Genomic DNA, 13312 nt, shown 5'->3' with positions numbered 1-13312 from the left:
CTCCTGCTCCTCCTCCTGCGGGAAAGCGTTTGGAGCCGATGCTGCCGGTGCCCTGGCCGACACCGTAGCCACCGCAGACACGGCAGCGCTTCTCGTGGCGGCGGCAGCGGCGGCGACGGGCGCGCGTGTGCCCGCCAGTCCGGCCGCCGATGAGCCCGTCGCTCGCTCCGACAACCCGACCTCGCCGCGCCAGCCGGTGGCGCCGTGGACGGAGCAGGAGGACGCAGCCATTCGCGCGGGCGTGCTGCAGCACGGGACCAAGTGGCGGAACTTCCCCCTGCCGGGGAGGTCGACTGACGCGGTGCGCGGCCCGAGAGTAGCAGAGTGCCGGGGCGCTCTCTCTTGAGGCCTCCGCCCTGCATCGCTGCGGCGTCCCTCCTGTACGTCCCTTCAAGCACCGCTCACGCGCCCCCTCCGCGGTCGGCACAGGTGCGCAACCGATGGGGCCGGCTGAAGGAGAGAGACACGGCGGACGCAGGGCTGGGCGGCGAGGGTGCGGCGGGATGGGACCACGCCAGCCAGGAGGCGCCCTCGCGTGGCATGGCGACAGCATCGGATGTGCCAGCGCCAGCTAGCGACGCGGACCCTGTGGAGGTGAGGTCGACAGTGAGCCGCGCGAAAAAGGGGGCACCAATCCTCAAAGCAACAGCACCCGCGGCCGCGCACGGACGGAACCTCCGAAAGCGATTGCGCTGAGTGCGGTGCACGTGCCGCGCTGCCGGCTCGCGTCCTTTCGCTACACGTGTTTCGTCTAGAAGTTCTTTTGTATGCTTGTTGTGAGCAGTTGCGCGGACCGCTCCTGTAATCGTGTGCTATCCAAATAAAATCTCTATTTGCTCCACACACATCTCGCCCCGGCAAGTTGATGTTGTTTTCGAGTCGTCTTCTCTGGGCCGGCGCGGGGCCCCCCGGAGGCACCATGCGCCGTGCAGCAGTGCGGAAACGGGGCTCCGGCTCCGCTAGTGTCAGCTAGCACCGACTTCCCGATTAAGCTAGGTTAATCAGAGGGCAGATTTGGAGAGATCTCGAGGAGTACATACAGATAGACCCTCTAACCATAAGATAACTCTAACCTGAGCGGTCGTACTGACCGCCGACAGATCACTCCAGACAGCAGACAGGCCGACGTCTGCACGCGGCCGGCCGGGCGAGAGGCTTGACACGATCCGACCCTGCGACCCTGACGCTGCTGCTCTAGCTATCAGACATGCATTGCTGACTGCTGCCACAATGTGCGACCTGTGCTGGCCCACTTGGCGGCCTTCCCGGTCAGTGGTGAGGCGCAGTTCAGAGCTGTCGATGGCGCGATGCACTGGTCCCACATTGGTGACACGATACCACCAAGTTTGCCGGTCCAAGAGAGAGGCACCGGCGCTGTCCTGAGAAGGTGCGTGGTCCCTCTTGACTGCCCATGCGCGCGAGGCTGTGTAGGCATAGCCTCGAGAGTGCCAGAGCCAGTCCAAGGCAGTTTGTGACGCGCATTGCGTCAGAAGCGTGCACACGATGGAAGGACACCTTCCTACTGGCCGTACGATCAGGTCGTCACTGAATGCTTGATACTAAGGCCGCGAGCTATGCAGGTGATCAATTGTGCATCATGGCACGGTCAGCAGCGCCGACAGGCTGTCGCAAGGCGTGATAGCATGGCCGCAAGTCGCCGATTTCCCATGAAAACAAGTAAAAAATCGCCAAAAAAAGAAGAAAAAACCTGAAAAAATCGGCGCCTGCGGCGGGCCATGGGGCCCCATCCCCCCCCCGCATGGACACCCTCTGGGGCCCCCGGCCCCGCGCCGGCCCAGAGGTCGTCTTGAGACACCTTCTGCGTCGAGTTTTGTCGTGCGCGATTTGGCGGCGTCACGCGGCTTGAGGTGCCTCTGTCAGTCTTTTCGTGCAGAGCCCATGTCGCACGTTTGATGAGCTCTATCTACCCTTGTTGGTGATGCTGTCCTCCCCCTGCAACGCCGGGTGCTGGTAGAGGATGCCGAAATGGTCCCTCTTGGCCGGGCTGCGTGTGCTGGCGCCGAGGAGCAGGTATCGGTGTGCGTCGGGGTGCCTGCGAAGCGAGCGGGAGGGCTGTGTTGCGCGGTCAGCCCACGCGCTGCAACTCTCCCAGTCACCTCTCGAGGTTGATGTCGATTGCGACACCAGTCTCGTTGAAGATGCGGTCGGCTGGCAGCTCGCGCAGCAGCTTGCGCGCGTGCCTAAGACGCGGTGCCAGGCAGCCTAGGCAAGGGCCTAGCTACCGCACATGGGCAAACTCACGGCGTGCCTCTTTTGCAACGCATAAGCGGTGGTGCAGTAGCCGCGGCACCGCCCGGCGGCGAGCCGCGGCGCGGTGCGCGGCGCGAAGGGCTGCTGCGAGATCTGTCGCCGCCAGTAGTCGCGCCACCGGGTCGGGTAGCCCAGCCGAGATACCGGCCCGAGGGGATCCCCTGGGGCTCCGGGGGTCGGGGCGGAGGCAGTGGGCCGGCACAGCGCCAAGTAGACGAGCGGGGCGTTTGCCAACTCGGCGTATCTGAGTCCGGCGTCGACAACGTCAGCAAACCTTCCCGGCTGTAGATCTGGGTGGATGTCCACGTCATCCTCGAGGATCAGCCTACAGGCTCGAGGTCTCGAGATCGAGAGGCGTGGTGCGCTCGCGTCCTCCCAGAGCGCGCACCCCCACGCGTCCTCCGCCACCTCGGCCCGACGAACGATACGCCGCCAGGCGTCAAAGTGCGACTTCGATAGGCAGTCATCCGCGCCCCTCTTACGCGCGCCCTCGCGTTTTCGCACTACGGGCCTGAGCGGTGGCAGCGGGCACCCCGTTGCCGCCGGCGTTGCCGCCTCCACTCGCTCAACGGGCACGCGCGGCAAGAGGAGGGGGGCGATGGCGGCCTCGACGTGGCGCCGACGCGAGGTGTGCTGTGCCACGTTGATATAAAGAGCCAGCGCGGGCCGCGTCCCATTGGGAGGGAGGCAGGTCGGGCCAGGATGATCACCGCCCACCCACGGAGGATCCAGTAGCAGACTCGACTCGAGCTGCGGCAGCGTGCACACCAGCGGCCTTAGTGATGATTGTGGGAGGAGTTGGCGGAGCGTCTCCATGGGTGTTGCCTAAGGACGGGCGCCGAACATTGGCTGCTCAGAGTGCGTGCGGCCTTGCTCTTTGGCGCGAAAGGGACGCCCGTAAAGCTCAGCTTTTTCTTTGAGCTTACTCGCTTCAAAGATATTAATATGGCGTACAGGCCAAAAAATATCGGATAAAAAGATGGGGTGCCCACAGGACCCAAGAAAAGAAAAGAAAAATGGGCCACCGCCGATCGCAGCACTTCGTGTTGGCGAGTCGAGATATTGAGAGTGTGACTAGGAGGGTGGGACGCTGGGGATTCTCAAAGGTATACCCTTGGAATGGCCGGATCCAGCCTTAAAAGTACGAGATCGCGCGCGCTTCGCGCGCTGCACCGCCTATTCTCCGCGGCTGTGTGACGACGCGTGCCGTGTACCAGCAGAGTTGGGCGCGCGGCGCGACGGCGCCCGCGAGGGAAGGCGCGGGTGCAGCGGCCGCCGGCGGCCGTACCGCCCGCCAGCCGGCGCAGCAGCGGCCAGCGCAGCGGCCGCCGGCGCAGCAGCCAGAGCAGCCGGTGCGCGCCTTGCGAGGCGAGTACTGCCGCCCGGCAGCCTTGAGGCTGCCGGGCGGCAGTACTCGTTCGAACTTTGCGAGCCGTGCGCGCGCCGAGGCGCCCGCGGCGCGCGCCCCGGCTGCCAGTAGGAGGCGGCGCAATATGGCCTATAGTACAGCCCTTAGGAGGAGGAAGAGGCTGGCTGGCAGTGCTGTATGCCGCCGAGGGGCAGTTTTGGGGTGCTGACCCACGCCCAGGGGGCTGCAGAACGCGTCCGCAGCCGGGACAATTCGCCCCCCCAGCCGAGGCCGGTCGAAGCCCCCTTGACCACAGCCATGAGGAGTCCCCCTCTTGGTGCTCCTGGCGGCCGTTTGAAGGGCGGGCGCGCGCCGATGGGGGGTGGGTGTGTCTTGCTTGCTCCACACCGAGCGCCATCGGTCCGGACCGGCGTGGTCACCGAGGGTCGGCTTGCACAAGGTCTGAGCCGCGGGCGCTCGGCGCCAAAAGTGCAGTGTCACACGCTCCGCGCTGGAGCGGGTCACCAATGGGAAACCCTCGTTTCCTATGAACTCGGTCCCCCAACGGAAGAGGCCTCGCTCCTATTGGAACAAGCCAACATCAGATTTGCCTCGTGCGTCCCTTTTTGAGGCGGAAAGCTATTTTCTTTTGGGGGTCCTGTGGGCACCCTAAAAAAGAGAATGCGTTTTCTAAACCGAGCCGAAGTCCCCGTCCTCCTCCCACATCTACACATGATTAACACGCGCCTGGCCTCAGGTCGTCGCTCTCCAGCTGCTATAACCTCCCAGGCCCCGCCAGCAGCTCCCGCATTATCCGACCACCGGCCGACCCGCCCAAGAAGCTCAGCGGCGCGGACTGCGGCGGCGGCGGCGGCGGCGGCGCGCACGCGCTCTGCGGCGAGGAAGTGCGCGGCGGCGAAGAGGCCTCGACTGCGGTGTATGAGTACCTCCCGTCCGGCGAGCCGAGTGAGCGTCCCCACGAGAGGGTGAGTGCGTGGTACGACCAGCAGACGGTCAGGCTGGCGGTCAGGACGAGCGCGAGCTCGTGCGAGAGGGCGAGGCCTCCGACGAGGGCGAGGTTGAGACCGGTCGAGAAGAGTAGCCTGTCGCGAAGGCGCGGGGCGGGGTTTATGCCGCACGGGAAAGAGGAGAACCTTATCTCCCTGCTTCGTGGGTGGGTGGAGATCTACTCCGGCGTGCGTTGAGGCGTACGCGGCGTAGGTCTTTGCGTAGACGCGCGCGCACGAGGACGCCCGGTCGGGGTGCGCTCCAAACACTAACACCTCGTGCGAACGGAGACGCAGGCCGATCGAAGCGGCGTACGACACAGTCCAGCAGGCTGACGGTGTCCACCACTCGTCGGCTGGAAGCGCCCGTGCGAGCAGCCGATCGACTAGCAGCTCCCGACGTTCCCTATCGTACCCGAGACAGCGAAGCAGAGCGGCCGAGGCGTTCGATGGCCACACATTTGGCACCGCTCTGCGAGCGGTGCCACATCGTCGTCCATTCTCGCAGCTGTGTCGCTCGCCGATTCCGCCTCCCTCTCGCACGAACGGCCGTGCAATTCTTTATTTTTTCGTTCATCAGGCGAAGTTAGAAAAAAGAAAGTTAACACGCGCCCACCACGCGAACGCAGCATGAGGCTCCTTCTGATGACCTGCCCGTTGCTGCGACCCGCATCGCTGCGAGCGGTGCGCGGCCCGTTGCAACTTGCGCGGTCACCCGGCCTCGCCGCGGTCCGGCTCCAGCTCGACGGTCTCGATGGCCCGTTCGGGTCGGGCGGAGCCGAATCGCCGTTCTCGTCTGCGTCCGGCGGCGCGCCGCCCTCGGAGAAGCAGGTCGCGTACGCGCAGGCGCTCTCGCTACGCACGCAGCTTCCCATCCCACCCGAGGCGCTCGAAGACGCGGCCTCATGCTCCGACTTCATCAATGCGGCGCTCGAGCGGGTGCCTCCGACGGAGAAGCAGGTGGCGTTTGCGATGGAGCTGGCGAGCAAGGCGGGGCAGGAGATGCCCGAGGCGGTGCTAGAGTCGTCCGCCGCCTGCTCCGCCTACATCGACGAGCATCTCAAGGCGCAGGGTGGCGAGGGCGGCGGCGGCGGCAGCAGCTATGGCGGCGCCAGCAGCCGGCTGGCCGGCGCGCCCTCACAGAAGCAGCTGCTGTACGCGGCGGCGCTGGCGGTGCGCCACCGCGTCGGCCTCTCCTTCGAAGTGCTCTCCTCCAAGGTGCGGCACGCGACAGCCAGCCCGCGGCGCCGCCAGCAGCCGCACCCTCAGCCGGCCCCCTCCTCTGCCTCAGGCGGCCTGCTCCGCCTTCATCGACCAGCACTCGCAGGAGGCGCCGCCCGACTCGCCGCCGCCGCCCGCGGCCGTACCGGCGCGACGCGCCACCCCCCGACCCCTATCCGCGCACTCGGGCCAGACGCCGCTTCACTCGCGAATAGGCGCCGGAGGGAGCGTCACCGCTGTTTCGAGACGAGGACATTCCGTTCTGAGCGCTTTGGGCGGGCGCCGCTGAGGCCGCATCGGCAGCGGCGTCGTCTTTGGCGTCGTTGGCCAACGAAGCGCGCCGCGTCCGCGGGAGACGCTCGAACCGACCAGATTCAATGACTACTCCGACTTACTCTATACGTGCAGTGTGTGCGTATGTATGTGTGTGTGTGGGTGTGTGTGTGCGTGTGTGTGCGTGTGTGTGTGCGTATGTATGTGTGTGTGTGTGTGTGTGTGTGCGTGTGTGTGTGTGTGTGCGTGTGTGTGTGTGTGTGTGTGTGTGTGTGTGTGTGTGTGTGTGTGTGTGGCATGTATGTCGAGGCTTTTCGTTTACCTTACCTTACCTTACCGGCACAGCCATGGGACCGGGCCCGCAGCCGCGCAGGGGCGAGAGCTCCGCGCGCTCGCGGTGAGTCGTGTGCAGCGGGAGGCGGGAAAGGAAAAAAGATATAATTAATTCGAAACCTGAGAGAGACCTCGTCGAAGCTGTGAGAAGACGCGGAAATAGAGCGGGAAAGAGGAACCCGTGTGGTCCGGTCACACCTTACCACAGCAGAGCCCCCCCTCGCATCCCGGCCCTCGGCCGACTTCTTCCGCCTCGTCGTCCACTCGATCACATCGGGGCTTGACGAACCCTTCCACATGTTCTCGTGGTTGTGTTGCGCTCCTTCCAGGGCACCTCCGCGCCACGAACAAATTGGCCGCTGCCACACTCCGGGTTAGACACGCCGGGAGGTGCACCTTCGCCTGACAGCACGAGCATGGCGCTGGGTTTCCCCGCACGGCACCGCTTTGCCAGGACGAGGTCAGGCCACATTGACCCGATTTCGCCGATAAAGAGAGGTGCCGTCGCGGCTGCGTGAAGCTCCCGCGCATTGGCCCTGGTGCCGTACTCGCGGGACCTCTTGCCGATCTGGGTGCGGTTGCCAAGCACCGTACCCAACGTCGCGTTCGCTATGCTCCACACACGGGCGGCGTTGCGATGCAAAGTGTGGTTGTTATAAAACTCCATGTGGTTCACCTCGATGCAAGGTATCGCGTACTTTTGAGCTATGCGACGCAAGGCCTGCGCCACCAACGCCAAGGGGACGGCAGTCCAGCTCCAATGCTGCCCACGAGCGCTCATGTCCACCAGGATGGTGTCTCCTCGCAGTTGGAACGGCCGGCGGATAAACCAGTACCCACACCGGTGTGGCGGTTGCTGTGGCGGCCGCGCCCCGCCGTTGGAGCGGGCCCCGCCGAGGCGTACCGCTTCAATGGCCGCGGCCCAGGAGCTGGGCGTCATGATTGCGCGGCGTTGAGCGGCGACTCCCTTTCGAGGGCTGGAGCCGCACAGGAGCTGACCCTTGCGGCCGACCTGCGCACACGCGATTTGGGTGCCGCACAGGTCCGCGGTGGTGAAGGCGGCTGCGCCCGGCCAGCAAGCAGCCGGCGGAGTGCGCAGGAAGCTGACCCGGCCGGGCGGGACACCTGCAGGGTGGGAGCATCTCAATGCAAAATCGGTGACCTCATCCGAGGCGGCCGTCGCACCTACATGCTCGAATGCATCGAGCAGCGAGAACTGTGGGCCGGGCCCCCACCGCACGTGCTTCCTTCCTCCCTGTTCGATTGCTGCAGCCCTTGCGGCTGCCGAGCAGTCCGGGCCGGTACGTCCTGCACGCGAGCGTGATTCTGCTCGCGCTGTGCGGCAGAATTGGCCGAGGTGGTTCACCGTCTCAGCCTCCTCAACGGTTGGGGCAACGAGTTGTATCGGTCCTCGCAAGGCGCCTCCCTGTTGTCACACACACGATTGTGCGCGCTCAGGAGTGGGTGGGTACGCGGCACACAAGAGGGAACGACTTTGTACGCGCCTGCGCCAGGCTGATCAGGGTGGAGAGCTGTCGGAGCCAAGTGTGCAAGACCGCGCCGAGCGTGTCGCGCCCGGTGAGGGGGAAGTGGAAACACCAGGACGAGTTCCAGTTGGAAGGCGGCAGGCTCGTCGCAGCGCCCGTGTCTCGTGCGTCAGACAAGTCTGTAAATACATACAGTGATATAGAGCAGTCATCTCCAGGGAGAGATGGGCGACGCACACGAACACAGAGGGACAGTGCGCACCCCGCCCCGCTCGCAGGGCGTGCAGCATCCGACAAGTCTGAGAAGAGATCCGGATCCAAAATTTTCTTTTCTCCCTTTTTTCTGTCTATAGATAATACGCTCGCCCAGCCTTCCTTTCCATCCCATTAGGCAGCCTGGGAACGGTGGCGGTCAGAGGCAAAGCCTGCGAGGGGTGGTGGAACCACATGTCACGGCTACCGCCGGCTCGACCCCACGATAGCCTCCGGAGGCTGACTTTGAGGCACAATCATCGGACGACGTCGGCGAGTTGAGTCGCGCTCGCGGTAGCCAGATGACCTCTCATACTAGTATCATCGGCCATGGCCGCAGGAAGCGCGGGGGATTCCGCTGGGAGCAACACGGAGCTCCGTTGGACGCGTTTTCAAGATTAGCGTGTCAGAGTGAATTGGAACTAGCCTAGACTTCTTTTTTAGTGTCATATAAGTAAGGTAGGTAGGTAGGGGCAGGGCAGGGGCCTCAGGGCTTTTGCAGAATTTCATCATGAGTAGGTAGGTAGGTAGAAAGGTGAAGAACAGCCAGGCTCGGACTGGACACCAACGCGGTATGGGTGGACGCCAGACAGATGATGACGACACGCACGAGCGACACACAGACACAAACAGGCTCACAAGACACACAGCCAGCGGGCTGCCACACACCCTGAGTAGGCGTACACATAACTCAAGGCCACATCCTCCCTGTTGCCCCCCCCAGCACTCCAAGGTGCCAAGAGAACAAACAAGGGCACACCAAACAACAGACAACAGGAAGTGATATGCGAGGCTAGAGCAGGCTTGCTCTACCTCCAGCAATCTCTCCGGCCGGCGGGGCACGGACGAGACCGTGCGTGGGGTCTAGTGAGGTGTCTATGGTCGCCCTCCTCAGAGGCTAGCTGCCTACGGCTAGCCCTATCTCGCACTCACAGGTGATGACAATCCAATGTATGAGTGTATGCAAGCAGAGGCGCGTGTGCTAAATCTAGGCCGCACGTCGTGGCACTATGACGGAGGTAGACGTGCGACCGCAGCGCGCCCACCACAGTCTCGGTGGTGCGCGCGTGTTAGCGATAGAGTTGCGGGGAATGCCCGCCCGACTTTTCGAAGGCGAGCCCACGCCACGGATGCCAGCCGTGCATTCGCGGGAGTCGTCTCTCGAGCCGCGTCCCGTCGGCACTGTCCACGAGTACCCCCGCCTTGGCTTGGCCTGTACGAGGTTTTCCGGAAAACAAAAAGGAAAACAGAGGGTCCCCAGCACTTTGCGTTGCCGGAAATTTCCAGGGAAAACAGAGGGTGTTTGGTGCTCCATTCTGGAAACTCGCGAGTTTCCCTGAGGCCTGAGTCTGAGAGCTGGTCTGGGGCAAAATCTGAGGCAAAATTGAGGAATCGACAAAATACCCAGGCGGTCGCAGGGTAATTTCCAGGTCTACACGGGTTCTCCGCAAAATTCCCGGCATTTTGACGATTTGGCCTAAAATTTGGCTGATTTTGGGCCCAAACCAGCCTCAGACTCGGCTCAGAGCCAAAAATTTGACGATTTCCACGGAGTTTTCTCGGGAAAATAGAGAGGAAAAGAGAGGGTGCTGTGGAGAAAAAAGGAAAGGAAAACAGACGGGGTGCGAGAGGAAAACCTCGTACAGCCTAAGCCTTGGCGGCACACACTCTCGACCAGGACAGTATGAGTGCCGGCCGAGCAAAAAGAATTTTAGCAGTGACCACAGGGCTGCGTTGGCACGAAGGTTGCAGCGAGAATCGGAGAGAGACTGCGAAGTGAGATAGGAAGAGGCGGACGCCCAAGGGTGGGCGATGGCTAGCGCACCTCACCCCTCTCCTTAAAATCCCTGTGTGGTGGCGGCGTGCCGTCCTCCCATCCCTCCCTTGGGTTGTCGGGTTTGACGCATGGGGTCACTCCCGCGAAACTCGGGAACTAGCCGGGGCAGTCGGGAGAAGGGGCAACTCCGGGCACTGACGGTCGGCCGCCAGAAAACACGCCTGCGTGGATCGCGTCACACCAATCCTCGCTACCCAACGCGGCCAAAGGATATCCACCTCGAGAACCTCGAGAGGGTGCTCTGTTCTTTCTTGGATACCCATCACTGACCCCCCCTTGTCACCCCCCCCAGTCAGAAGAAAGTGAAAGATTTTTTACAAAACTCCCTCGCACAACCCTGGGCACGGGACTGTGGCGCACACACTGGCACTAACACAGGAAGAATTTCGAACACAGGCAAACTAGGGATGGGAAGAGGACAGAGTGAGGGCCCAACTTGAGAATCGTGCTTTGAGTTGGGTTGTTTCGTGTTGGGTGGGTTGTGGTTGGGTTGGGTTGTTCCGCGTGAGGTTGGGTCGTCGGCGCGAAGGGTGAGGTCTCGACCGCCGCCGCTCACGCCAGCGGACGGCCACTGCCGGTGTTTTTGGCTTCGCCACCGTCCAAGGCGTGCGCCATGCGCTCGCCGGCATCGAGCGAGCAACGTGATCGACCGAGCGGCTTGCTGTGTGGTCGCCTTCTTGTGGCTCTCGTCGAGAGCGTTTTGCGTCCCGGCGGGTGGGAGAATGTGTGTCGTCTGAAGTGTCACTGTGTGCGTCACATCGATGTGGATATTAAGCACGGTCGATCCGTCAAAGCGATACACTCGTTCCTATCACGCTGGAAGGCTTGCACGGAGCTCTGTGCCGGCACACAGAAGAGCCGTGCGGCAAGAAGAGCTCGATGGGGAGCGAGAACCGTCAGATTTTCAGGTGTAGCCTGAAGTCCGTCGCGACGCACTCAATCCCTCCCGAGCGAAAGCCTGTGGCTCTCTCGAACTCGTCGATATATTGCGAATAAACTGCTCTTCCCGCATAGCTTGCAGAGTCAGAGGCGCAGAAAGGCTACGAGTGTTCGACGAGTCTTGCGAGCTGCGCGGTCAAACCTGGGGGGGACTGACCGCATCAAGGCGGACTTCCGAAACCTGGGTGAGCACCTCTGGCAGTTCTCGCTCCCCATCGAGCTCTTCTTGCCGCACGGCTCTTCTGTGTGCCGGCACAGAGCTCCGTGCAAGCCTTCCAGCGTGATAGGAACGAGTGTATCGCTTTGACGGATCGACCGTGCTTGTTATCCACATCGATGTGACGCACACAGTGACACTTCAGACGACACACATTCTCCCACCCGCCGGGACGCAAAACGCTCTCGACGAGAGCCACAAGAAGGCGACCACACAGCAAGCCGCTCGGTCGATCACGTTGCTCGCTCGATGCCGGCGAGCGCATGGCGCACGCCTTGAACGGTGGCGAAGCCAAAAACACCGGCAGTGGCCGTCCGCTGGCGTGAGCGGCGGCGGTCGAGACCTCACCCTTCGCGCCGACGACCCAACCTCACGCGGAACAACCCAACCCAACCACAACCCACCCAACACGAAACAACCCAACTCAAAGCACGATTCTCAAGTTGGGCCCTCAGAGTCCCCACCTTGCTCCTTGCGGAAGAAGCAAGCAAGCAAGGGTCTTGGGAGGATGCCATTCGGGGGGAAGGGGTGCGGGGCACACAGCGCGACACGGAGAGGGGGTGGGCAGGATCCCCCACACAGGCGGGCCGACTTTTTTCTTTTTGGCCAAGATATGCCGCCTGACGCACTCGCGCTCATTCGGCGCGCCAAAGCCGAGAAGGCCAAGGCTAGCACTGCGCCGCCGCCGCCGCCACCGCTCCCATGCCCAACATTCTCCAGCATGCCACCACTGCCGCCGCCTCTGTCTTCTGCTCCGATGCCGTCAATCACCGTGGTGCGCAACTTCGTCTCGGCAGCGGACGAGGACGCGCTGCTCGCCAACATCGCCGCGGCGCCGGCTGAACGCTGGACCGGCGGGCGTCCGGGCCGCCGAACCGCCAACTGGGGCGGCCGGCCGGGCGAGCCCTTTGTGCGCGAGTCGCTGCCGCCATGGATCTCCGCCTTGGTGGACGCGATCGTGCGCTCGGGCCTTTGGCCCGTGGATACCATCGGCGGCCCTCCCAATCACTGCCTCGTGAATGAGTACGAGGCGGGCGCAGGGCTCACGCCGCACACAGACGGTGTCATGTACGCGCCACACGTGTGCACGCTCTCGCTCGGCTCCGACGTCCTGCTCGACCTCCACGCGCCGTCCGCGGCGGACGACGCCGAAGAAAACGCGCGACCGCTCGCGTCGCTGCTGCTGCGCCGCCGCTCGCTCAACGTGTACGCTGGCCCGGCCTACTCTGGGCTCTTCCACGGCATCGCGCAGAGGGAGCAGGATGTGCTGGACGAGAGAGTAATCAATCTCGAGGCGGAGGATGCGCCGGGGGAGATCATCCCGCGCGGGCGGCGATGGAGCGTCGTCTTCGTGCACAAGCTGCAGCGGTGAGGCGAATGCGAGGCGCCTCCCTTTCCCCGTTGTACTTGGAAAACTCGCCCGGGTTGCTTGGCCCCACGCCTATGACTGGTTGGTTGGTTGTGTCTGGCGTGCGCCGCAGGCGAGGAAATTTCCAACAATTTCTGTTTACTCAAGGGTCAAGCCTCAAGCGCCGGTGACAACCGCCCTTGCGCGTGGCATGCGGACGGTAAAATGCCACTTAGATTCGTAAAAATCGGCGTGCATCAACCGCATGGCCCCGCAGCCAGCCAGGCCCAGGGGCAGGGCCGGCCGCCCGATCGCGATGCGGGCACTATGCGGGCATCCTTTCGGCACGCACCCCTCATGTGTGAGTGTCGTGAGCGGGCCGCGTTGAAGGTGGAGCTGCGGTCGGAGCTGCACGACTCAGCATCTCTGTGCACTCTGGCCGACGTCGACGCACGCCGACTCCCCCCCCCCACACACCCCTACACGCGCTGGTCCCGCCGCCCGGACGCTGGCCCCTGCCGCCCTCGTCCTCGCGAAATCTCCAAGTCATAGGGATCGAGCGCCACCTGCTCGTCGTCCGAGTCTGTTAGGTCCTGCTCCTGAACGCGGTCGACTGGTATCGCCCGTGTCGTAGCACGCACCCTCGCCTTCCTCCTCCCCCTTGCCGCGTCCTCCGCGTCGTCCTTGCTCAGCTGCCGCCGCGCCGAAACGTGCAGCATGTGCGCGCGGAAGCGAAGTGCAGAGGCAACGAGCAAGCCGAGGCCGCCGCCCACCACGAG

The 13312-nt window shown here is 63.5% G+C and overlaps 4 protein-coding genes across 4 annotated transcripts in view; 3 read left to right on the top strand and 1 right to left on the bottom strand.

Annotated features, from left to right (window-relative positions):
• EMIHUDRAFT_242472 (hypothetical protein) overlaps window positions 1–696 on the top strand; it is a gene marked incomplete at both ends in the record, with an annotated part of 1336 nt that extends 640 nt beyond the window's left edge. Inside the window, 2 exons of the mRNA XM_005772228.1 lie at window positions 69–301; window positions 430–696. Coding sequence (XP_005772285.1) covers window positions 69–301; window positions 430–696 — 500 coding nt within the window. The remainder of the gene's footprint in view (window positions 1–68; window positions 302–429) is intronic.
• A 3597-nt stretch (window positions 697–4293) lies between these two features.
• EMIHUDRAFT_369316 (hypothetical protein) lies at window positions 4294–5097 on the bottom strand (the record flags this gene model as incomplete). The annotated part of the gene is made up of 2 exons (XM_005772227.1): window positions 4294–4722; window positions 4832–5097. Coding segments are annotated over 2 exons (594 nt in total), but the record flags the coding sequence as incomplete, so codon positions are not given.
• Window positions 5098–5256: 159 nt separating this feature from the next.
• On the top strand, window positions 5257–6113 carry EMIHUDRAFT_117789 (hypothetical protein; the record flags this gene model as incomplete). The annotated part of the gene is made up of 3 exons (XM_005772226.1): window positions 5257–5844; window positions 5918–5989; window positions 6063–6113. The coding sequence occupies 3 exons, from the start codon at window positions 5257–5259 to the stop codon at window positions 6111–6113; spliced, it is 711 nt and encodes a 236-aa protein (XP_005772283.1).
• Window positions 6114–11804: 5691 nt separating this feature from the next.
• On the top strand, window positions 11805–12705 carry EMIHUDRAFT_369314 (hypothetical protein). The gene has a single exon (XM_005772225.1). The coding sequence runs from the start codon at window positions 11943–11945 to the stop codon at window positions 12555–12557; it is 615 nt and encodes a 204-aa protein (XP_005772282.1). The 5' UTR covers window positions 11805–11942; the 3' UTR covers window positions 12558–12705.
• The last annotated feature ends 607 nt before the right edge of the window (window positions 12706–13312 follow it).

This window comes from Emiliania huxleyi (genome assembly GCF_000372725.1).
Source record: "Emiliania huxleyi CCMP1516 unplaced genomic scaffold EMIHUscaffold_361, whole genome shotgun sequence".
In the NCBI taxonomy this organism is placed as follows: Eukaryota; Haptophyta; order Isochrysidales; family Noelaerhabdaceae; genus Emiliania; species Emiliania huxleyi.
Note: the sequence above shows the minus strand (reverse complement) of the source record. Positions and strands in the feature narration are given on the sequence as shown.

Coding starts and splice junctions, on each gene's coding strand:
- EMIHUDRAFT_369314 (XM_005772225.1), top strand. CDS start 11,943: ATGCCGTCAATCACCGTGGTGCGCAACTTCGTCTCGGCAGCGGACGAG.